Source organism: Fusarium oxysporum, chromosome X, assembly GCF_013085055.1.
Source record: "Fusarium oxysporum Fo47 chromosome X, complete sequence".
In the NCBI taxonomy this organism is placed as follows: Eukaryota; Fungi; Ascomycota; class Sordariomycetes; order Hypocreales; family Nectriaceae; genus Fusarium; species Fusarium oxysporum.
This window is the reverse complement of record NC_072849.1, coordinates 1,659,453-1,682,680: the sequence shown is the minus strand read 5'-3', so window position 1 is coordinate 1,682,680 and position 23,228 is coordinate 1,659,453. Positions and strand designations below refer to the sequence as shown.

The following is a 23,228-nucleotide window of genomic DNA, read 5'->3' as shown; positions in this document are numbered from 1 at the left end:
GGGAGAAATGGAAAAGGCGGGGGTGGCACAAGCCATAAACCATTTAAAGACACTAATGGGACAGGTGAACGACGATCACTGATGGGAATGTAACTTGGACTTGGAATTCTCAGTCGTGGATAACTTCGGTGGCGCCAGGGCAGGACGTTTACCCCTCTTGCTCGAGCTAAGGCCGTGGATGTGTCTGGCCTCATTTTGTATTGTGCAGATATGAAAGTACAGGCTAAGAGGTATGAGCTGGCATGCTATCTTGTATTCTCAGCGACGAAGTAAGTGCGCATCAAATGAGGGCGACTAGTGGGCTCTGCTTGTGCCACGTGCATAATAAATGCAAACTTATGGACTTACTCGTGCTACCAGGTCAAGATGAGGATAACTTGTGAAGAAATTGAATGTTATATCAGAGCTCGAGTTTAAACTCGCTATATGTTGGGCCAAAACGCCGTAGCGCGCCCACAGCAAAGCTACATATCCTTCAATGATAGTCCCAGCTACCTGGATCATAACACTGTCTAGTGAGATACAAGAACTTGAGACAACTTGTGACGGATGGTTGGTGCCAAAGTTCCAACTGTCACGTGAGGCCACGAAAGACCATTGAAATCAAGGGAAACATTCTGTGAATACTGAATCTGGATGTACTCAATGTTGACTGTCTTGGGAGCCGGAACGTCAATGTCGACCAAGAACCTGGGAACGGCATCACGTGGACCGTGAGAAGCAGGAGAAACAGTCTTCTTGTCTGCGCTTTGGCAAGCAGGAAGGTTGATCTGGGTTCGAACTCTGGAGAGCCAGTACTGAGCTGTAACTGTGACGGCGTTCGCGTTGCCGCTTCGGGCTTGGACTGAGGCAGAGGTGGCACCAGCGTCAGCACCGATGAGGAAACCAATGTTACTGGTTCCGCCGCCGAGGTTGGGGTTCTGAGCCTGTGAAGATACTTCAAAGGTTGTGTTCTCAATGATGTTCTTTCCGACGTTGGCGTTGCGGAGCACAGTGTTGGGGTCAGTCAAGATAGCCTGCGTGATGGTACCGGCCTTGTCGAAGCTTGAAAGATCCTGAGGAAGACGGTGAGTGTTGTTATTGGTGAGAGTCTGACTTCTGAACGGAATCTTCTGAGTGCCGCCAACAACAGTTGGGGTGATGTCAACTGGCGAGAAGACAGGTGCACCCTTCGCAGTGATGGTAGCCGTGAAAGACTGGGCGTTGATAGAGGTTCCGTGAGGAATAGAAGCCATGCGGGACAGAGAAGCTGCAAGAACAGGCATCTGCTCACTGGCGGGAACGTGCATCCACAGACCAGGCTCAAAGTGAATGACGGGCTGCTTCTTGGGTGGCTTCACCATCTCGGTGATATCAGCAATTGTCTGGGTGTATGGCACACCGTTGAGCATGATATCAGCCTGAGTGTCAAGACCACGGTTAGGGACATCATCAAGACGTCCCTTAGCGAAGGCTAGGGACTCAGATGTAAGGTTGAGCTGAAGGATGTTGTCATTGGGATCCTCAGATGGAGGAAGAATAGGAAGAGGTGTAGGAGTAGTTGTTCTTTTTCTAAATTAGTGTACACTTCCACTGGTCTTCCAAGTATTTTACTGACCCATTGGGGCGGAAAATGGTATTGAAGCCGAATCCGCTGTATGTTCCAAAGAAGTGTGCCAGAACATCAAGCTGGGACATGGCAACATCACCACCTGCGGGGTCAACACTGGGGAAGCCATTGATGGGGACCAGGTTATCTTGGTCCTCAGGCTGAATGGGGTCAAGAACGGTAGGACCGAACTTGAAGTCGTCACCCAAATCCATGGGGACAACGGGAGCAGTAGGGAGCATCATTGTGTTGATATTGGTGATGTTGCAATAGATTTGTGTTGACAGAGATTGCGGGAGTTGAAAGGGTATTCTCGATGGCCTTGATTATATATATCTTCTATACGTATTATGAGCTTTGGTCATTATCAGCCCTAACAGAGTGGCTTCCCTCCATCCACGAGCGGCTGAGATTGAAGGGGTCTAAAGCTTACTCCTTGCTGACCAGTAACAAGCCATACATTATAATCCAAAAGAACTTCAGTATGATTGGCTTTCAATCATCCTTTGTTCAAATAGCAAACACGGCAACGCCATCACATGGGATAAACTCAAACCTATCAATCCGTCTCTTGACGGACGTCGCATTCCTCGTCCTTCATTTCCAAGTACCGGGCCGTACCTAGCCTTCGAAACCCATCCGAAAAGCCAGCTATGGGCACTAAAACATTTTAGCTGCAAACCCAATCTTACCACCTTGAATGGAATGCGCGTGGTCTAGACCGGGACATGCGGCAGCCCTAAACCTCAACAAATGCACACTTTGCGAAAAGCTGAACTCTGTGGCTCAAGCTATCGATCAGCCATCACCAAAATACGGTGTTTTTTTAGACCGTTTGTTCTCCCTTGCGAAAGCCACTTGGAGCGGCACAGTTCTGTCGTGCGTGAGCAACGTTTAGTGTGAATAGCTTGTTACTGCATTTGGCGAACCATCGTATTTAGAAGCCGCTTATTACAGAGTAGTTGAACGTTATTCTTCAAAAGAGCAATCCCTCGAACTTTAATTGCATTTCCAAGGGATAGTCGAAGAATCTGCCCTTTACCGTTAATGTCTCACCTTTCTTTTGGCCACTCAATCACCATATCAACGCCATGTTTTTGTTTCCCCTCCTCTCATTCAGTCTCCTGCAGTGCATGCTGACTACCGTGCTGCAAACGGTACTGGACGCGCGTAATATTCTCGCGATCTCCGTCCCGCTGTCACAACCTTGGCGTCAATAGTGCGACTGAGCTTATGTCTCATGCAAGCCGTCACTTCCGCAAACAGTCTCGAAGTGTCTGTTTCCCCCGCACTTGCGCAGAGCTATCCGTAAAATGTCGGAAGTCGGACCTCGTGGTAGGTTGAAACATGCCTAGAAAGTGGCTGGCTGAATACGGTTCTGCTATGAAAGGCTATTGCTGATTGGTTGAGAAAGGTGTTTGTACTACCACCCAATCTTACACGCATGTGCAGTACAGTAAGTCTTACGTGTACCTAGGTCAAATTACAGTCAGAATTCACATGATTCTCACGCTACAAGTGCCGGTGTCTCACAGTCCCACTCTAGTGAAAGATGGAAACCAGGTTAGAGGATTCACTTGTAACATCAGTTCAATAGCTCCATTGGTTGCCTATTTAGAAATGATCCCTGGTATCAAGCTCAGCCGCATCCCCAACCATTGCAGCCACTACGCATGTCTCAGCTTGTTAGGAATGATAGACCGCTAATCTCTAGTGCGAACCGTCCGCACATGTGCTCAATAATTTGAAAGTCAGTGTGATCAGCCGCTGTTTTGTTCGGTGGCCAGCATCGCCCCTCTTGGGATCTTGGCAGGCAAGCAGAATATAAGGGACGTCTAAAGCCACAATTCTTCTGCCAATCACCACAAACTCAACTCTCATCACATTCATCATGTTCAAGATCAAAGATTTCCAAGGGATGCAATACTCCCGAGACACTTCTTCTCAATTTGGCCAAAAAGATTACAAGTTCTTCAATCAGCAATATGCTACCACCTCTTACCAGACAGAGCATGACATGAACCCAGCTCTCATTGTGCAGCCCAAGGAAGATGAAGATGTCGTCAAAGCTGTTCAATGGGCGAGGGACAACAAGGTTAGCGTCGCTGTCAGGTCGGGCGGTCATCAGTATTCTGGCGCCTCTTCCACCGGTGGCAAGAACATCCAGATTGACCTCACCAACACTTACAAGGACATGATGGTCCTGGAAGAAGACGGTGTTCCTGATGACAGAGCTCTGGTGTTGGCTGGTGTGAGCAACAGACTGCAAGACTTTAACGACTACCTTCGCTCGGTCAACCTATTCGTGCCGCATGGACAATGTGCCTAGTGAGTCTACTATACAGGCTACTGCAAACTAACGAAGCTAATTCCCCTCAGCGTCTGCACCGGGGGTCACGGCCAAACTGGTGGCTATGGTCAACTCGGTCGCAGTTTTGGTCTCTTTGGCGATCACATTATCAAGATCCGTCTGATTGATCACAACGGCTCCATTCAGAACGTCACCAAGCAGAGTGACTCTGAGCTCTTCTACGCCATTCTCGGTGGCAGCCCGGGTAACTTCGGCATTATCACTCATTACACCGTTGAGGTTTATCGCGCTTCCAGCTACATGGGAACTGTCGCTGGTCCTAACGGTTTCAAGGTATGAGAAACTGCCAGCTACAAGCAATATCACGCTAACAGTTTCAGGGACCCCACGGTTTGAAGGGCCTCTGGATCTATGAGCCTAAGGTCCTCAGCCGTCTGCTAGGCTTTATCGCCAAGATGTCTGACGAGGGTACTGCCCCACGAGGCTACGACCTTTGCTGCAGTGTTCTCAGCACAGACTTCCCCGTTACCATGCTGTTCCCTTCACTCCGAGATGACAACATCTGGAAGAAGATCCAGCAGAAGATCAAGACAGCTTTAGCCAAAGATGTTCTTGACTTGCTTAACGGTAGCTTCCCTGCTATCATTGTCCTCTATGCCCAATGGTGCCCTACCAATAAGACTGACAAGTACGACTCGACCGTGGACAACTGGTTCAAGCAGTTCAGAGATCTTCAAAATGACTGGAGTAACCATACCCTTTTGATCAATGAGTTTGATGAGGGCATGGATACCATGACTGGAAAGTGGATCTTCCCCAAGCGACGAGAGTTCGAGCTTCCCTACGTCAAGCGCACCTACGCTACAAAGTCGCAGACTCTTCAGAAGGACGGTTGGGTTGATGCTGTAGTCAAGCGATTGGACCTGATCTACAACCCTCATCAGAAGCTCGACAACGACAAGAGCGACAAGGAAGGAGAAGTATACGATCACTGCAAGCTCTCGGTGCAGATCCAATGCTTTGGTGGTAAGAACTCTCGCTTCTTGCTCAACAAGGACAACGGCACATCCTACAGTTGGCGAGACTCCACTGTTGTCCAAACACTAGACTGCTTCCACGACCCCGGTGCCAGGTACCGAGATTATGCTCTCAACTGGCAGAAGACTAACGATACTATCATGATTGGGGCCAAGAGCCCCTTCAGTAAGCAGGACCGCCGTGTGCTCTGGGGTTCTTGGGGAGACTGGGATATGAGTAAGCCTGAGATTTGGCAAGCATACTACGAGGATGCGGATAAATATAAGAGGCTTGGCAAGGCTAGGGCTAAGGCTGACCCGAATGGAACCTTCACGGCCAACCCGTTTGCTGTCACTGCCGTGCGCGATGGTACGAAACAGTAAAGTCCAAACGGAATAGGAAAGAAATATGGATTTTAATACAAGTTTCTATATATTTAGTACATCGTTACTGTCTCTCTAATCCTGTAAGGTACCTTGACCTACCGCTTGCTGGGCCTCATCCGCGAATACCCCCCTCGACTGTTTAGACTTGTTCAATACTAACTGTGCCGTTGGATAATTGATGCACTGGCTTATAGATTAACTGAAAACCTAGTTAACCTTAAAATTTGAATCCTGACAACCAGGATTTGGTTGAATGAGGAGTAGAATGCCGTTTTGGATGAATATGTGTCCTTATGAACAAGATCCCAATGTATGAAGGTAATAAAACTCGAGACGACTATTCTGAATGACAAAACGCTTCAGGTAAGTTTGATGCAGACTTGGTGGGCCTTAGAGTAGTCAATTTTGGCATCTTGCCTTACGACCAGAAGCTTTCTTGCTCGCTGAGGCCTGATTAGCAGTCACTTGACAATAGTATTTCTCTTTAAAGAAACTTAAAATAGATTAATCGACCACAACAAAATTGGTACATGAATCTTTCCATGTCGCTGAGGATATATCGGTTGGCTCTACTGTGGCCGCCAACATTGTAACACAAAAGCAAAGGTCTAGTAATGACCCATGCAACTGCATTGATAATGGTAGTCTTGGTAGAAGGACTGCATAATTTGTCCGGCCCCATGACATACACAGCAAGGACACTGCGGCCGTCCATATGTCTGCTGGAATGCGATGCATGCCGCTGTGTGACCACCATGAGGGCAATGCTGCGAAGTATGTGGACATTGCACACTTTGCTGCCAGCAATGCCGACGTGTGTAGATGCCTACTCCGTGGCAGACCCGGCAACCTTGTTGAGGCGGCATTTGCGCTTCGTAAGTACGAGGGGTATGTCTGTTCCCTTTAATGATTATGTTTATTGAAAAAGATCCAGTATAAGTGAGAAAAATGAAAATTGTGTGCTTGCACTTATAGTTCTTGGGTCCAAGGAATAATGGGTAATTAAAAGTTTCAAAGAAAAGAATCCGACTTTATGTACCAAGAGCAAGTCGGTGAATCAGTGATGTCTTGCTTGGAGTTGATCATGGCTTTGGCCTTGTATCGTGAGGACAAGTCAGAGCTGTGAATCAGTGGAATCACTGCAGGGAAATTTGAACAGTATGCTATCCTCATCTGGCATACGTCGACCAAATGGACAGGGTCTACTGCGGACAAGTTCATTGTCAGATCTTCAAATTTGAACCGAATGAGTTATTGTTGGGCTTGGCACCAAATATCGATACAGATGTGTCATCGCCCAGTTTCAAGGAGACCTCGAGGATTTAAAAGTAGTTTCTATTGTTTCTCTACAATATTTTACCCTGCCGTTGAGTTCCTGTAGCAGTTGATCATCATGGAGACCTGAACAGTGCAAGGGCTATAGAAGCGCTATGAGACTCGTAGTACATCTTGAGAGCCAGTTATTTTATTTTCGGTTAGAAATATGTTGTAGGTTTGGCAAATGCCTTTGGTTCCTTGATCCTTGGTCCAAAAGATGTTGGACTAAAGGTGAGTCATCGGCAACCCCGGAAAATCGTCAAGTGGGCCCCGATTGAAGTATAAGAAAGCCCAGGCCTGACCTAAAATCGAGGTTTAGTTATGCGGACTCCCGCTTCATTCAAATTCGCTACAGACAAACATGTCAGCCCCGATCGCATCAGCTCACCTTCGCGTGGCCCGCCCCACAAACAATATCGACGCCCTGCTGCCCTTTTACGTCGACGATCTAGGGTTTAAAAAGATCGGCGAATTTCGTGACCACGACGGCTTCGATGGTCTAATGCTCGGTCATGAGGGTGCAGGCTATCATCTTGAGTTCACAGCGAAGCGTGGGCATGACGCCGGTAGATCACCTACGCAGGACAATCTCATAATTTTCTACCTGCCTAAGAAAGAGGAATTCGATGATGCAGTTGCGCGGATGGAGAAAGCGGGCATTGTTTCTGTCACAAGCTTTAATCCGTATTGGGATCAGTGCGGAAAGACTTTTGAGGACGCTGATGGGTATCGAGTGGTGTTGGCAAATATGAAGTGGAATTTGTGAAGCGACATGTGAGCTGCCTCACAACTGATATACTGTAGGCTACGACTGACCTTTGAGAGGAAGTGTGATGGATGGACCAGGCGCGGTATTCCTTTGGGTGGGATGAAGGAAGAAGGTTGACCCAGCTGCTGAGAGGTAACTGGCATTAATACTGCTTGGTTAAAGCAGCAATTGCGCCATTGAGGCAGATGAACCTTATCTGATTTTGAATTCTGCGATGATGGCCTGCTATAGGGGTCTCACTGTTTAAGCCTTTGTAGAAAAGTTAAAAAAGCTCGATGGCCTCGTACAAGGCTGACGGCAAGGGAAAAAGAAATATATATATATACTGTAGGCTACATCATATTCAACAATAGTGACCGAACTTCAGCTTCGCACCACTTGTTTTGCCCTTGTAGACCAGCTACAAGAATTCTAGTATACACAAGAAACAAGATCCCAACAAAACTCATCCCCAGCATATTCTTGACACTTATCCGATGGGGTCTCCGCTATTTGACAAAATTTCTTCCCTTTCAACTTCCTAGTTCGCAACTGAGTGATGCTTGCGGCTCTTCGGCCTCCTTGCACGACATCCCTTTCCTGGCTTTTCCGTAATTTGAGGAATTGCTGTGGCAGTTGTCGTAGAAGAACGATGGGCGTTTACGGCAGATGGCTTTACTGTAACGGTCTCGGCGCCCTCATCGGCAGTTGTGGTCTTTGATCCATGCACAGTACGGACTGTCGCTAGAGTTGTTGCCGTTGGCTGACTTTCTGACGTCGTTGTACTTGGTTCAGGGCCAGCAGCGGAGGACTTCGCAGCTTGGATGTCAGACTCATCCAGATGATGAAGAAGAGAGCCCCAGCCAAGTCCATCATAGTGGCCTGAGCCTTCTCCCCAAGATCCAGCTCCGCCCTCGAATCCTCCGAAGAATTCCAAAGAGTTGTTAAGGTATGCTTTTGTCCAAGGAGCGTCAAGACCTTTGATGTTGACGTAATGACTATAGAGAAGCTCCCAAGCAGGTCGAACCGCACCGCGAGAGGCTTCGCTGATGACATCGAAGGAGACTATCCCGTTTGTGTAGGGCTCGAATGGTACATCGTTTCCAAGGTTGTATCGGGCAAAGTACTCAGCTCTGTATACAGAAGTTAGTTTACAAGACCTTATCACAGCTAATAAAAATAGGAATGGGATTCACGAACCCGAGAAGGATGCGGCTGTCATTGTAAGCAAAGAGATCTTCCCCTTGGTTCCATGCCTGCTGTCCAATGGCACCTAGCACCTGGAAGTTCATCGCCGAATGGCCTTGGTCCCGGCCAGATTCTTGCCCTTGGCCAAGTGCTTTGCCCGTACCAGGTTCTTTAACAATGTTCGAAATGCCGTTATTGATAGCCCCATTGCCCTCACCATGCTTGAAGTAGTCAACGGCAAAGTCCCAGGTGGTTCGGTTGTCGGTGAGGACTGCAATAGCCATAGCAGAAGCAATGTTGCACTGTTCCCAGTTGGCAAAGAAGTGCTTGACATTGTGCTCCGACCCCAGGACGTGGTTGAGGAAATCGAGATTCATTGGCAAGAATATTTTGTTGAACATATTGATAACTTTGGATAGCCCGTTCTTTGCAAATGGCTGGTAGTCACGGAGAAGCTCTGCGGCGTTAGCAAGCTCATAACCTTGCAATCCTGCGGTAAGATAGGCGTCGTCGCCCCCGCTGAGGATCTCTAGAGTATCTGCCCAAGCAATCAGGATCTCTGATGCGGTTTCTGCGTATTGGTCTTCTCCACTGACTTTCCAGCGCAGAGCAAGGTTGAACGCAGCAGCTGCATCGTGCCATAGGACCTCCCCATTTTGGCCCCGGTTCACTTCTTTGACTGCATTGTTCTTGTAGTCAGCGCTGGCAAATGGAATGCTTGTCAGCTTATTCCATGACGCGGTCCAAGGCTCTTTCTTCTCAGCGAGCTTGGTTTTGATGCGAGTAATATCGGTGTCGGTGACCAGCAGACCGGGGTGAGTGAAAGCGTAGGAAAGAGGGAAAAGAAAAGAAAACAAGATGGTGTAAATGAGTGTCATAATGAATGTAAATTGTTAACGAGCGTGGCTCTTGGCAAACGACAGAACGAAAGAATGAATGTACAGGAGCCGATAACTGAAAGTAAACATATCAGAAACACTTTTATCAATTTCTTGCTCTGCAATAATCCACATTAAGCGCCTGGTCAGGAGTCTCAGGCCAAAAGTCTAAACTGAAAGCCTGAAGCCGCCCCAATCAATCCTGGCCTCGATGAGGTGGTCATTTAACTACACAGCCCTGAAACCACGCTACAGCTCGAATACACTCCTTTATTTCTCGAGGCGGGGAAATCTTTACCCTGAAACCACTAACATTCGCGTAAATGCAAGATCGTCAAGGCCTTATCACAAACAAAGGAGAGATATGGTCAAAAACGTGATTGCAGCTTCACAAAGAGAGAAAATAATACACGACTTTCATTCCATGTCGGCTTTCAGAGGGTAACTCTGTAGCTGAGCAAACAGATGCGGGCAGCATGGGTTGGCCCCCTCGTGTACCCCTGCTACTGATTTGCCCCAGTCAGCGGCGATCAAACGAGTACCGCTGCAATGGTATGGTCCTGATTGCATGAACACGTACATCGCGTAAAATGAAATGACTGTGTAATCTATCTTAGACTGGCGAGGGCGAGGGTGCTACGGACCGAACTACTAGTTCGTGTGAGAGCTTTGGAGTCCATGTCGGATGTTTCGGAGGATGAACGTACTATCAAATTAGTCAATGTATTTAATTTGTGGCTCGATTACATAGTACGCATAGTTATGTACGTTATATGCACTAAATAGCGTTAGGGTCACTGATCAGTGAATTATGATAGCTTGCGTGTCATCTTTCGTTGCTTTCTTTCCCCGCCAGCTACCATCCATGAACCCGTGGAGATAGGCCCCTCCTATCAACTGGCAATGGTGATCCGCTTGTGGATCAAACTCGCCCAAATGCCTGAATATCAAAAGCACCCGTGATCGTGGCACCACCCAGACTGTATCTCCCTTCTGCAAATTCTGTGAGCCAAGTCCGACGTACCCTTTCTCTGTTACGAAGGGTCGAAGGTACTCCCCATACGCAAATTGCGAGCCAAACTCCATCGATGAGACAGACTCGCATCCTTTCGTGGTGGCCAGCCATTCTGCATCATGGGGCCAGAACTTATTGAAAGCTTCCTTGAGATTTGTCCAATAATTTTCGTTTTCAGGAGACACTACCACAGACTGCATTCTCTCTTTTATCCATTTTGTGAAACCAGGCCCCATTGATGATCCTTTTGGCGGAGGAAGGTCTGGCCTCTCCATAAGTATTCTTAGTCACCGTTCGCCAGAAAACCTCCATTCGACCTTCGCCAGTGACTCCATACTTTTCAGGCAGCCTCAGTAACATATCCAAGAATCTTGGAAAAGGTTTGCAATTCACAACATCGCGCTTTGACTCTGCAACGAAAGAGATCTTGTCCACTTGCATTCCGCGGATAGTCATAGTAAGCTCATTCTTGTCGAATGTAGCAGGCCAAAGGGTGAGCTTCTCTTCACGTGAGAAATTCGTGTCCGGCGAAAAGAAGATTGAATCTGCTTGATATCTCTTATATCCTGTGACTCTGAGACCAAGAGGATATCTGACACTCCAGTCAGGAACCCAGGAGGGAAGGTCTGCGCCGTTCAACTTAACATTGCGAAAACCCTCTGCGCAAGAAAGGACGAGCAGATCCTCACAGTCCGTGAGAAGTTGAGTGGCGATGTCGAGGTACGTCTTTCCAGGACTGCAATCCTTTCCATATGTCGGGCACAGCAATGGCGGCAACTGTTCAATACCTTCACGACCTTGGATAAGACCCAGCAGAGCGTACGCTTTGTCCCCAAGCTCTGTAGCCTCGCAGTCACGGGATCGTATCAGCGTGTATAATAGCACATTGGCCCAGTGCTCTGTGGTCATAGTTGATTTCGTTGCCTTGAGAATCGCCGGCACTCCGTAGTTACGGGACGCTTTCAAGCTGCTGGTGGAAGATGACGTTCCCTCGGCGGGTCGACTATCGTAGAACTGCTTCAAAGGGCTTGTTGCTATGTTATGTGAGGCCTTCACGAATACATCCCAATCTGTTGAGTACGCTCCGCAGCGGAGAGTTACGTGCTCCGGGAGTACGAGTTCTTGGATGATCCATGATCTGTTCCAGTAGGTACGATCGAAAATCTTCCCAATGGCCTCCCAACAGGCCTCGTCTTCATCAGAATGCTCAGAACCTGTTTGCCTAGTTGGTATACCCAAGGATGGAAGGATGTTCCGATCAGCTACCTTAGCCATGTGATCGAAAGCTCGCTTCGTATGCGCATCCGAGTCCCCAAGCCATGCAATGACAGGATTTGCTCTTCTGTAGATCTCAGCCATCATGCTGCTGACTTGGTAACTCCTCTCATCGTTATCATTCTGATTTATGCATATCGCGTCGATCCAGAACTCCTTATCTTTCAACCTTTGGTCTTCCTTCACCTGGACTAGGAAGTCCAGCAGGTTTCTAGCAACCTTAAGTTCCCCATTGCCAATTTTGATAGGCGCGACAAGCTCGTTTGTATATGATTTGAAAGGCTCCTCGTTGATTGGCGCTCCCCATCTATATGAAAGAGCGTGGTAGCGTGTCAATGGATCATGCAAGCTTACTACTCTTAGCTTCCATTCTGCTTTGGTGATATCTGAAGCCCAACTGTCGAGTGACACTAGACGCAATTCACCAGTTTTGACTGGGAACTTTGAATAGTCTAGAGCCATGGGGTCCTAATGTGCAAGAAAAGCATAGAAATGTGTTGGTAAAAATGATGCTCTGGACTAAAGAAGCGAATGAAGGCCGGGGGAAGACCTGCGATAACAGATTTAGCCATCCACTAGCTCTTATGATCCCGCCCTAGTGATTGCGGCTGAAATGTCTCCTCTTTGTGTTACCAGTGATATTTGTCATGTGTTTTGAGATGCTGGTCTAATCTGCATGACGCGGGATTTGTTGGCGTTGCGTCATTGGCCGCTGAATGAGGGGCCTCCGTCTCACTGCCTCACGAAGTCAGCCATGTCTTTATCGATATTTGATGAGTCGTGAGTCTTATGGTCTAGGCTTTCCATGTTGCTTCATTCAGTTTGCCTTCACTGCAATTGCCTGTCTGCCTTGCCAAGGTGACCTCTAATACACCTGCCGACAACCCCCTTCAATGCATCCAGGTTCTTTATTATCACCACTTCTCTCATCTGTCCCAATGTCAGATCCTAAATGCTTGTATAAGTTCACCTTCGAACCTGGTTGGTTTGTTGACTATCCCGTAATTTCCCACTCATGTCCTGGATCGAAGCTCACCACTCAGCCAAACCTCGGTTTGCCTGATGATCGAGAATGGACGAGACTTACTGAACACGTCGAAAGATTAAATCACCAGGACAATTCATATTTCATACATAAAATCTTGCTGGTTGCGCGACATGGCCACGGTGTTCACAACGATGTGATGGAGGAGGTTGGGTCAGAAGAATGGAAGGTATGCCTCTCCCAGTAGCTTGGACATGATCATAGCAAGCTGATACTCCATAGAATCATTGGTCAAAGCTACCCGGTGACGCAAATAGAACTTGGCTTGATGCCGAGCTTGTTGAAAAGGGAGTCGAACAAGCTACAGACCTCGGGAAGATGTATGCCGAGGGCATCCGGCATGCGGGCTTCCCCGTCCCCGACACTATCTATACCAGCCCGCTTGCTCGAGGCCTCAAGACAACGAGTCTGATTTTCAAAGAGATCATCGTGGGACAAGGGATAGAGTTCAGGCCTATAGTGAAAGAGTATCTTCGAGAACGACTTACCAATCATACATGCGATAAGCGGAGGACGAGACAGTGGATTCAAGCCTCTTATCCCGACTATGAGTTGGAATCTGGCTTCGCCGAAGAAGATGTGTTATGGCATGCTGATCAATCAGAGTCGAATGAAGCACACATTGCCCGGACACAAGAACTACTTGAGGATGTTTGGAGACATGATTCGGGATCATGCATTGCTTTGACCACTCACTCATTCACCATATCTACTATCCTAGAAGTTATTGGGGCGCCTGAGTTTCGGATGGGCGAAGGCGCTATGGTGGCATTCTTGGTCAAAGGCGAGAAGTTTAACGCAAAATAAGTTATAAAAAGGAAAAGATGACAATAGGCAAAGAGTCCATCATGTTTCCCGTCATCAAAGTCATGTATCATGAAGTATTATATACAAGCTGTACCTCCCGAGGCCTATAGCCTCTGCTGTTGTGACATGTCTCCTTCCATTCCAGGAGCTCTGAGGTTCGTCTCAGCCCCGTCTTGTACGAGACCATATCCCGTCCTAGCATCACCACTTTCTGCACCCAACGCCCCATTCTTTGAGGCACCGACAATCGAGGAAGGCTTCATATCAAGCATCACGCCTGCTTCTCTATATGATTGTATATCAACCAATACTCCGATGACTGCTAATAAGATACCCACTGCGTAAACACATAATAGCTGAACCTGCTTGTAAACAAAGAGCGTGGTTTGTCTTTGCCGACGGCAGGGATACCTCGTAGATGCGTCTCCCTTACCAGTCCTTGATGGCTTCCCGTTCGACGCCCAAGCGACAGCAACAAAGGATGGTTCAGAAAACAGGGAGATAACAAGATCCTCGTAAAGCTTCTGTATACCTTGATGCAGATATGTGATGGGAAGAGTGTTTATCTTGGCCCCCGAGGATGTGAGGAGAATATATGTCGTTGTTTTGTTGGTTGCTGTGTTGACGCTTCCTCCAACATATCGTCGGAGTCCATTGCCGATTACGTGATAGGCAGCCGTTCGGCGATACTCTTTAAAGTCTTGAGGATGAACCCAGTTACTTTCGGGGACCGAAATCTTCTTTGAAGTCTTTCCGGGGGTATTTTCTGAGACTAGAGTTGTGTTAACTACCTTCCTGACATACTCGCGTTTCTTAATCTTGTATGACAGGGCACGTCTGACATAGTCGAATCTAACAGTGTAGTTGACTTCATAATGCTCACAGCCGAAGATAACGGGCGTATAGGCTTTATCTCAGCCCTTTTCTTCCTTATTCTTTGGCTGTTGCTCGTTGATATTCTTGACAGTTGAATAGCCAATCCAGATGATGGGCTCATTTTTGAAGACACCCAAGTCCTTAGGCCGTGGCCAACTGTATGTGGTGTAATTCTCCCTAGCAGCCATAGACATGTAAGTATAGTTACCTTCTGGGGCAAGAAGCGAAGTATTGAAAGGCGGCTCAGCGTCACCAAGCTTCTTCACCTTCGACCCAACACCAGAAGCCACCTCGTCACATTTGTACCCTGGCGCCAGAAATTCCACAACATAACTGCAATTCCAGCCATCCGAACAGACCTCCTCGGCCGACTCATCCCTCACAAGGAGTTCACGCATGAAGACCGCCTTGTTCGACACAACAGACGTGTACATAGTACTCGCAGCATTCCAATAGTCGAAATGCGTCAAATTGAAGTCTTTAGGCTTCGTCTCCCTGCTAGTAGTATTGAAATGCGCCACAGATCGGAGTGTCCGTCCATCCATTACTGGTCTCTCACGCCAATCATAGTTGGCCTCATTGTCAAAATTTAGCGTTCGGACAGAAGGACACGATACTAGCTCCTCCGTGACTCCGGCCACGACAACTAGTGTCTCAGCTGTGAGAACTACCACCAACGGTGTAATCCAACAATAAAGAGCGAGCAGGGTTCCGATCTTAGAGTTCTTGAGGGAGGGCCATGTCAGGAGGGAAAAGATGTCGTTATTGGCTGTGAAGACCGCATCAACTGTCTCGAGACGCGCTATCTTATGGTGGGCGATTAACCATGCTCGCTGCTGAAAGGCCATGGCGACAGCAGTTCCTAGGCTTGCTTTAGCGCAAAAGGCAATTATTGTACCATATCGCAGCATGAGAGATTGGCTGGTGGCTTCTTGTCCGTCAAGGCTAAGGTAGAAAAGATGGTGACCGCTTGCTAATGCAGTACCAAGAACTGTCAAGAGACACATATTCCACGGTTTTAGAGTGTATTTGCTCCATATTTGGGCGAAACCTCCGTCTGTCGTGGAAGACCTGAATTTGCTGCTGTCTTCACTGCCCCTCTAGTGAGATCTGGGGTCTGAGGCTTGCTGTTTCTAAAAGATTCGTATGGTGACAGGAGCTCAGTTTGATCCGAAGACGCGTTCGAGCTCCCAGCTCTATGAGGACCCTTCCAATAAGGCGACAAACGACTTTGCGATGACTCCATTTCGAAGGAGACTCAGATGATGTCACGAAAAGATTGAGAATGGAGGGGCTCAAAATCTGGTATTGATGCTCACAGCCTTATATAAATTTATGCAGCATGCGTTATGCCAAGTAACACAACCCTTGAACAATCCCTGCAGTATGACATACATACAGTCAGCTCAGCCTAAAATCTCCGTCTATCTTAATCTATGGGGGGAATCATTTCCGACCATCGTACAATTGCTATGCGACAAAGGAAATAAAAACATTAGAATAATGGTAATGTGGTTGGTGTAGCTATGCTCGCTCGCTTTATTACATCGAACATCCCGTCTCCAGGGAAAATTAGGGGTATCATCGCACGCCGGCCTGAACAAGTCGGCTTTCGGCTGCTGGGTTGTTGAGGAACTTGGGCACCGAGTCCTGAAATCCGTTAGTATAATGTTGCAGAGCGATATGGGGAATTACTTACAGTGGCCATGAGTTTGAAGACGGCATCTTGTGCAGTCTCTAATAGCGATGTCACCTCTTTCAAGGTATCTGATACCGTGGCATCAAGAGCTTGAGCCTTGGTCATTCGTTGAGCAAGACTTGATCGGATCTTGTGGTTGACGTTGACCTCTCGCGGTGACCCGGGTGCGAGGAAGGTGTTAAAGACAACATGGGCTTGAGAAAGAAGCTCATTCGCGGCATCATCGCCCTTCTTGTCCTTTAGCATCGTCTCGAGCATGGCCTTAGAGTCCCGAATGATCTCATCAGCCTGCTCGTAGAATGCAAGACTCTCTTCACAGTAAGTCTCTCGAAGGTTCTCACGGAACAACAATCGCAGTGTAGGGTCGAGAAGGATCTTCTCAAGCTTGTGGCGGTTGCTTTCGTTGACGCCGCCCTTTGCTGATGATGAGTCTGTCTTGCCTTGTGATGAGCAGCGACTCGATGAGCTAGTCTCGACAAGGTCTTGACCGCGTTGGGAGAGTTGGTAGATGGCGATGGGAGTGGGTTGGAAGAGTTTGCAGGCGGCGAATTGATTCATGTAGGCCATATCTGTTGTCACTGACTCGATGAGGTTGTAGTGCACGAAGTGGGTTGCCATGTTGACGGCTTCTCGTAGATCGACGCATGTCGTGTTGTCTCGCAGCCACTCAGCGATGACTTGGCCAGTGCAAGTATCATGGTATGTCTTCCCATTCACCTTGCGTTCTGGCTGGAGTCGGATACCTGCTGCACCCTCTGAGTAAGGCCCCTTCTTGCCTCGTCCGTCAACACCGATCAACCGACAGAAGACGACCTCAGTGGTGGCTCGATCGACGTGGCACTTATCGGTCTTGACATCTCGTTCCAGATGCAACAAAGGCCCTGTAATGAGACAATGCAGCTCGCTAAGCTGATCCTGGTAAAGGCCATTTGATTGACAGAACCAGTCAAAGATCATGATACCCTTGGACGTTGGTCTCCATACTCCACCTCTTTGTTGAAACACCTGGTCGGGCTTTCCATCGGCAGACTCGATATATCGGGCATCGACGAATTGCTGACACAAATTTCGGGCTGTGTTCTTGTTCATGGAGAAGGTTGTTGTGGAGGTGGAGACGACGGTGCCCGATGGGTTGCTAGGATCGGGCATACGATTTGACTGGGTAAGTTTGAGATTGCCGAGGTTGTGGATAGCATCTTCGGCGAGGAATGTATGTTCGATCTTGATGAAGCGGACGCGATGAGGGACGAGAGGGAGAAGACTGGCGAGGAGAGCGGAAAAGAGATCCTGGAGGTCCTGTTTGAAGCTGTTAGTGGTGTTGAACAAAAAAGGCAAATGTTGTTGTTATAGCCGGTGTTATGTCCGGAGTCAAGTACCGACCTTTGATTGCGGTCGGTCATCGTTTGACGCGCATAGCAATCGCGACGACGACTGTGTAATTGTTCCCTTTGACATGTTGGATACCTGCGTTGAAGCTCGCCTCTGCAGAGTTGTAGAACCTCCTAGGTCAAGCATCACTTCAGATCCGAAGAAGCAAAAAAAAGCAGCACAGATGAGCGGACGATAGCAGGTCCGAGCGACGATGCGATGGCGGAGCCGGAGATGATAAAGGATTGGAAAGGGGACCTACATTACTCGTGCGGCCGCCGAACGATTCCTCTTTGAGCGAGCGGGTGCAGAGTCTTTTCCTCGTGGGAAGCGGAGAACCACATGGCGAGCCGCCCGACCACGCGACTGACTAGATCTAGATGGAGATTAGACTGTTGATTAATCCACGTGCATACGATGTTGCTGCGAGATGCAGCAGAGCAGAGGCTGGCGTTTCCTTTAGTCCGTGGAGCAGTGACCACCCGCCAAGCACTCCTCCTGTGTGGTGTGCCCTGATAACTCAGCTCAAAACAGCCCAGCCTCGCATGTTATTGTTTACATTACTGCAAGGCATAAGCCGCTTGAGCTTCGATTATGCTTTGTGAGCGACCAACCTTTGTGGCCATGGCCCCTTTCACCGAAGGAACAAGGTTTGCATCTAGGACAAGTTCAGTCTAGCATCATCTGTCTAGAGTCTTGGGAGCATCTTTTCCACCAATCACGTACTTTTTGGAGCCTAAAGCAGCTCCATTAATCTAGGAAAATTCTCGAGACACGGGAAAGGTTACCCTTACAGTCAGGTTAAATATGGAACAAAACCGCCCGGCAATTCGGCCTTGCTCTCTTGCTGTTCTCTTTTTTGCTAGCTGAAAATCCCCTTGTCAATCGTATTGAAATGTTGTTGGTGATCTTCACCGATGATCGACATGCAACATTGAAGCGACACCGCCGGCTCCGCTCACCCACTTGGGCTGACATTGAAGCAAATTGCGCCTGCGGTTCCGCTGCGTGACATGATCAAGCCCCAATGGAAATATGGACATGGACATGATCCGAACATCAACGGACCAGATCTACTGTGGCGCCAACCGACTCGGCCGTGAGATGCGCTCCCCTCACCCAACGACTCAGTGAACCATTTGAGGCTCAAGGAGACGCTAAACGAGATAACGCAAATTACGATTCCATGGCGCCAAAAAGTGGTTCCACTTGGGTTGAAGAGCCAACGGGGGTCGAGATGATTCGTCAATCTGGGAGAACAGCTCGCGGGAATTCCGAGATCTCCTTTCGACCGATTCTCCATGAGACATGCATGAATTGAATGAAAGCTTGTTAATGCCGAAGAATCGACTGTTTCTAGAAAGACCCTTGACTTGGCTTTTGACGTGGTGGTTGCATTGCCCGTTTCACCTCCAATACATCATCGCCGATCGTTCCCTTTCTGTGTTGTCTCGCTTATGCTTATGAGCTTCAGTAGACGAATGTCCACAGACAATGGATCCTTAGACTAGTTCCAGAAACCAACAGTCCGGGTCATTTTGCACTTTTGTTCGCACTAGAGCTCATGATCTTTCATTCTCTGAATCAATGCATGTCGATCCTCTGTGGATACCCCAGATATCCGCTTCAATAGTTTAGAACGGCGGGACAACGGCCTCAACCCCGATACACCATTTTGCGCTATAGTGTCACTATCACAAATGATCAGTAGGCGGGAGATGAGATGTAGTGGGTTTAGGTTCCGCTTGTCTGTGCTCAGGGCTGAAAATACCCTGGTAATCTTGTTCAGGAGAATTCATCCACGTGGGAACTCGAAAGTCCGTGACGGCTTCCGTTGGGCTCTTGGAATGGCATTTACCATTTCAGAATGTCGCGATAGTTACACTCTATCCTGTTATCTCCCCAAGGGTGCAATTGCGGCTCCTAAAATTCCCGATTATCGACAGTCCAACTTCTCACGCATGATCACCGTGAACCCATGCATAATACGGCTCAGGCTGTTATCTCTTTGATCGCATGAGTTGCATGATCATGAGTCCCGGGTAGATGCCAACCGCGTATTCCCCAGCCTAGCACAAACACCACCAATGAGACAGCAGCGAACACGAAACCGTAACGCCGCCAGCAACCCACAGTCTGCATTGATTATGCAAGCTAAACAAGTCACAAATCGGCAGTTGCTAGAACATTCATAAGACTGCTCATTGGCACTGACTCATGAACCCCTGACAGTCACTGGCCGGATAACAGGGCTAGCTAGTTGCTAGTTCCAATTTCCACGTGGCCGACACGTTTCGCGCGTGAGACCATGACGAGCAGACCCGTACTAACTCTCGTGTTTTTGCAGATTTTTGCTACTCTGGCAAGACGCAATCGTCCCTGTAATCTGCCTTCTTGACAAATAGTTATCAGTAGTTAATGATCTCAACGTAGCTACTCACTCAGGGGTTGAATTGATGCCGATCTTCGGAACCTCCGCGACTGAGACTGATAGCTGTAGTACCAAGAGATTGACGAATGCGCGCTGAAGTTTCACAGAAGTCGCATGACCTGCTGGCTTACACAGATGGTAGTTTATTCCATCTAACACAAGCTACATGCTTTATATCCGTCGTCAACACAGAAGCTGCTGATGTGCAGCTCAGCTGTCATCAATTCCCTGAGATGAAGAGTGCTCTGTTGACCCAACAGCACCGTCATTCATATCTTCAGCAAGATGGGGGAAGCCCAGCTAGCAAGACGCCTACATGAGCTAAGTATCGGCGGCATGTGGGCAGCTGGGGAATCATCTGTGCCTATTGGCCTCAGCAGCGACTTGCATGAAAGATGGCTTGCTCACGGACACGGATGCAGACTTCCATCTCAACCGGGCTCGGGTCTGAGCCGGGGCTTAGTCCCTGTAGTGATTCTGCTGTTGGCTGGATCGACCTTACTGAAGTGGCTTGACGGCTTTACCTATCCATTCAGGTAGACTTGATGCATGTTTTGCAACTTTGAGACATCGCAGCCCTTTTGGATCTTTTCTAACATTCTACGGATATATGATAGAGAATACGGGGTTCTGAGACTTGAGAGGCTGGTACTACAGGCTGAGTGACTGTAGGTAATAAAGGCTATATGATTGTAGACTGCAGTTTCCCCATGCATGGCAGTTGAGGGTTTTGGTAAGGTAATACATTAGAATCCAGGTGCTCAGAATGCTTTCGGCAATATAGAGCATAATCACCGAAGCTCTACCAGCCAATCATAAGTCGTTGCGGGCGAATGGTTTAGTGGTATAATACTCCCTTAGCATAATTCATTGGAATAATCTGGGAGTGGTCCAGGGTTCGATTCCCTGTTCGTCCAAGATAGGTGGTTTAATCCCACTGTTATCCGCTTCTTTTTGCGTTTTGTCAATTGGCAATCATAAGCTATCTTGGGATAAGAGGAGGTTTCTTTTTAAAGCTGGTGCCTTGCCTGAGAAGTATGTCGTGCGATTGAGATTATATGGTTTATCGCTTGCTTTTCGATTTGTTATATCCCCGCGCTACCGGGTAAGCTGTTGAATTTTGACATCATCTAGGTAGGTACTTGCTAGTCATATAGTAAAATCTCTCTAGTAGGTCTTGGTTACAATGCTCAGATGCAATAAATAATCCAACATGTTTTGTCTTTTACCTTGCGATATTTCTTCGCTAAACTGTGATTTCTCGACGTTCAGCTTGGTGAGCAAGTTCGAGTCACGCTCAAAATGCCGTGTGAAGCCTCACGATTGGAGCGCATCAAGTTTTAAGCTTACAATTAAGCCTGCCAGGGGCCAACCCAATGGGATTACTTCACCATTTCCACGGTATCATTCCGCGAACCTGATATACCTGAAGCTACGTCACAAACAGGCAAAAGATCACCTCAAAGTCCGTATTCCTCTCTCACAAAGCAAGGTCTAAGCCATTTTCGGAGCTTCCCTCTCCGTCGACCCAATCAAGCCAAAGCGCGTCAATGTCTTCTCCGCACAAAAACATGTTCACGCGGGGACCCCACAAACAGCGACGAGCAGGGGGATCAACGGCTTATTACCCTAGAAAAGGAGGTCATGACACCATGCAAGATTTACCGCGCCATTGAGATGCCGCCGCTGGAGAGAAAACTTCGTGACATCGCGGCCTGCATGGTCGGTAGATATCCCGAAGTTGATCGCCAAGACTATGGGTGACGAGCTGAGGGAGCTGCCGAGGCAGGAATGTGAATATGTCAGTCGCTATAAGAAGTGTTGAGGATCGCTAGGAACGAGAGAAGAGACAGTAGCATCCTCGCCTGCATCTCACAGTAATCATGCGCTTCCAATCTCTTCTCTGGGGAGGGCTCTTGAGTCTCTCTGCAGTCCTCGCTGCTCCAACTGCCAACCAAGAGCCTCCTACGCCCGCCAAGCGTGCTGTCCCTACTTCCACATTCTCCAACAACGTCATCTTTTCTCCTCCTTCCAATGCTGGCTGGACAGACCCTCGGGTTCTCTACGCCCGCTCCATCCAGCTCTCAGACGGTTCTCTGCTGGCAACCTGGGAGAACTACTCCCCGGAGCCTCCGCTGGTTTACTTCCCCATCTACCGTTCTACAGATGGTGGTGTGAAGTGGACTCAGATTGGAAAGGTCCAGGATACAGTTAACAACTGGGGATTGAGATATCAGCCAGACCTTTATGAACTGCCAAGAGCTATTGGAAAATACCCTAAGGGAACTATCCTATGCACAGGAAACAGCATTCCTACCGATCTGAGCAAGACTAAGATCGACGTCTATGCTAGCACTGATGGTGGCAAGACATGGAAGTTTGCTAGTAGCATTGCTTCAGGCGGCGAAGCTCGCCCTAACAACGGCCTCACACCAGTCTGGGAGCCTCACATGATGTACGAACTCCTTCCGCAACCTCCCAAGAACCTTAACTAACTAAAAACCAGGGTTTATCAGGACAAGCTTGTTTGTTACTACGCCGATCAGCGTGATCCCAAGCACGGCCAGAAGCTCTCCCACCAGACTACCACCGATCTCGTCAGCTGGTCTTCTCTCGTCAACGACGTCGCTGATAGCAACTACAACGCTCGACCTGGTATGCCAGGAATCACCCTACTCCCCAACGGCCAGTACATCTTTGTCTACGAGACCTGCGGCACCCAAGGCTGCAGAATCTTCTACCGCCTGACTTCCAACCCTCTCAACATCCTGGCAGCTAAGGAGTATGCTCTGGTCAGCAACAAGGGTACCCGCCCCGTCAGCTCTCCTACCGTCGTCTGGAGTTCAGTTGGAGGAGCCAACGGAAGTATCATCGTCAGTGCCGGAAGCCAGTCTCAAATCTTCGTCAACAAGAACCTTGGTGCTGAGAACTCTTGGGTCGAGTTTGCTACTCCTCAGCCTAATGCCTATACTCGTGGACTTATGGTGTTCAAGGAGAATGATAACTTCTTGGCTATTATTGGAGGCGGGTGGTTGCCTCCTAGCAGCACCAACCAGGTTAGCCTGAGCGTTATAGACTTGAAGAAGACTGGACTGTAGAATAGCGCGTTAAGTTATAGGATTATAGAACTATCTAATGGTCTGCCCTTTTTCGAGACTTGGGATAAGTAACAGGATGAATTTAATAAAAAGCTACGTCCCACTCACAACTTAGACAAAAGAAAAGACCCTATCAGGAGGTGCGAACTTTGACTGTGCAATCTGATTAATTTCAATTTAG

The 23,228-nt window shown here is 48.3% G+C and overlaps 9 protein-coding genes and 1 non-coding gene across 10 annotated transcripts; 5 read left to right on the top strand and 5 right to left on the bottom strand.

The window, feature by feature from the left end:
- Positions 1-377: 377 nt before the first annotated feature.
- Positions 378-1,875, bottom strand: FOBCDRAFT_191116 (uncharacterized protein). The gene is made up of 2 exons (XM_031191576.3): positions 1,598-1,875; positions 378-1,545 (listed from the first exon to the last, which is right to left on the bottom strand). The coding sequence occupies exons 1-2, from the start codon at positions 1,831-1,833 to the stop codon at positions 513-515; spliced, it is 1,269 nt and encodes a 422-aa protein (XP_031032807.2). The 5' UTR covers positions 1,834-1,875; the 3' UTR covers positions 378-512.
- A 1,582-nt stretch (positions 1,876-3,457) lies between these two features.
- On the top strand, positions 3,458-5,403 carry FOBCDRAFT_169580 (uncharacterized protein). The gene is made up of 3 exons (XM_031191575.3): positions 3,458-3,916; positions 3,968-4,232; positions 4,280-5,403. Exons 1-3 carry the CDS (start codon positions 3,480-3,482, stop codon positions 5,297-5,299), a joined length of 1,722 nt encoding a protein of 573 aa, XP_031032806.3. The 5' UTR covers positions 3,458-3,479; the 3' UTR covers positions 5,300-5,403.
- Positions 5,404-6,949: 1,546 nt separating this feature from the next.
- On the top strand, positions 6,950-7,719 carry FOBCDRAFT_232705 (Glyoxalase/Bleomycin resistance protein/Dihydroxybiphenyl dioxygenase). Its single transcript, XM_031191574.3, has 2 exons — positions 6,950-7,393; positions 7,449-7,719. The coding sequence occupies exon 1, from the start codon at positions 6,981-6,983 to the stop codon at positions 7,383-7,385; it is 405 nt and encodes a 134-aa protein (XP_031032805.2). The 5' UTR covers positions 6,950-6,980; the 3' UTR covers positions 7,386-7,393; positions 7,449-7,719.
- Positions 7,720-7,908: 189 nt separating this feature from the next.
- FOBCDRAFT_323745 (chondroitin AC/alginate lyase) lies at positions 7,909-9,433 on the bottom strand (the record flags this gene model as incomplete). The annotated part of the gene is made up of 2 exons (XM_031191573.2): positions 7,909-8,500; positions 8,568-9,433. 2 exons carry the CDS (start codon positions 9,431-9,433, stop codon positions 7,909-7,911), a joined length of 1,458 nt encoding a protein of 485 aa, XP_031032804.2.
- Positions 9,434-10,234: 801 nt separating this feature from the next.
- Positions 10,235-12,260, bottom strand: FOBCDRAFT_264901 (heterokaryon incompatibility protein-domain-containing protein; the record flags this gene model as incomplete). Its single annotated transcript, XM_031191572.3, has 2 exons — positions 10,644-12,260; positions 10,235-10,594 (listed from the first exon to the last, which is right to left on the bottom strand). The coding sequence occupies exons 1-2, from the start codon at positions 12,183-12,185 to the stop codon at positions 10,235-10,237; spliced, it is 1,902 nt and encodes a 633-aa protein (XP_031032803.3). The 5' UTR covers positions 12,186-12,260.
- Positions 12,261-12,661: 401 nt separating this feature from the next.
- On the top strand, positions 12,662-13,575 carry FOBCDRAFT_280443 (histidine phosphatase superfamily; the record flags this gene model as incomplete). The annotated part of the gene is made up of 2 exons (XM_031191571.3): positions 12,662-12,937; positions 12,991-13,575. 2 exons carry the CDS (start codon positions 12,662-12,664, stop codon positions 13,573-13,575), a joined length of 861 nt encoding a protein of 286 aa, XP_031032802.3.
- A 104-nt stretch (positions 13,576-13,679) lies between these two features.
- Positions 13,680-15,697, bottom strand: FOBCDRAFT_244450 (uncharacterized protein; the record flags this gene model as incomplete). The annotated part of the gene is made up of 3 exons (XM_059610605.1): positions 13,680-14,453; positions 14,541-15,531; positions 15,606-15,697. 3 exons carry the CDS (start codon positions 15,695-15,697, stop codon positions 13,680-13,682), a joined length of 1,857 nt encoding a protein of 618 aa, XP_059467963.1.
- A 335-nt stretch (positions 15,698-16,032) lies between these two features.
- On the bottom strand, positions 16,033-17,605 carry FOBCDRAFT_280441 (regulator of G protein signaling domain-containing protein; the record flags this gene model as incomplete). Its single annotated transcript, XM_031191567.2, has 3 exons — positions 16,033-16,101; positions 16,151-17,446; positions 17,531-17,605. 3 exons carry the CDS (start codon positions 17,603-17,605, stop codon positions 16,033-16,035), a joined length of 1,440 nt encoding a protein of 479 aa, XP_031032798.2.
- Positions 17,606-20,776: 3,171 nt separating this feature from the next.
- FOBCDRAFT_t219 lies at positions 20,777-20,866 on the top strand. The gene has a single exon. It is a non-coding gene; the product is annotated as a tRNA-Ala (tRNA).
- A 954-nt stretch (positions 20,867-21,820) lies between these two features.
- FOBCDRAFT_169568 (uncharacterized protein) lies at positions 21,821-23,092 on the top strand. The gene is made up of 2 exons (XM_031191566.3): positions 21,821-22,404; positions 22,456-23,092. Exons 1-2 carry the CDS (start codon positions 21,833-21,835, stop codon positions 23,045-23,047), a joined length of 1,164 nt encoding a protein of 387 aa, XP_031032797.1. The 5' UTR covers positions 21,821-21,832; the 3' UTR covers positions 23,048-23,092.
- Positions 23,093-23,228: the final 136 nt, after the last annotated feature.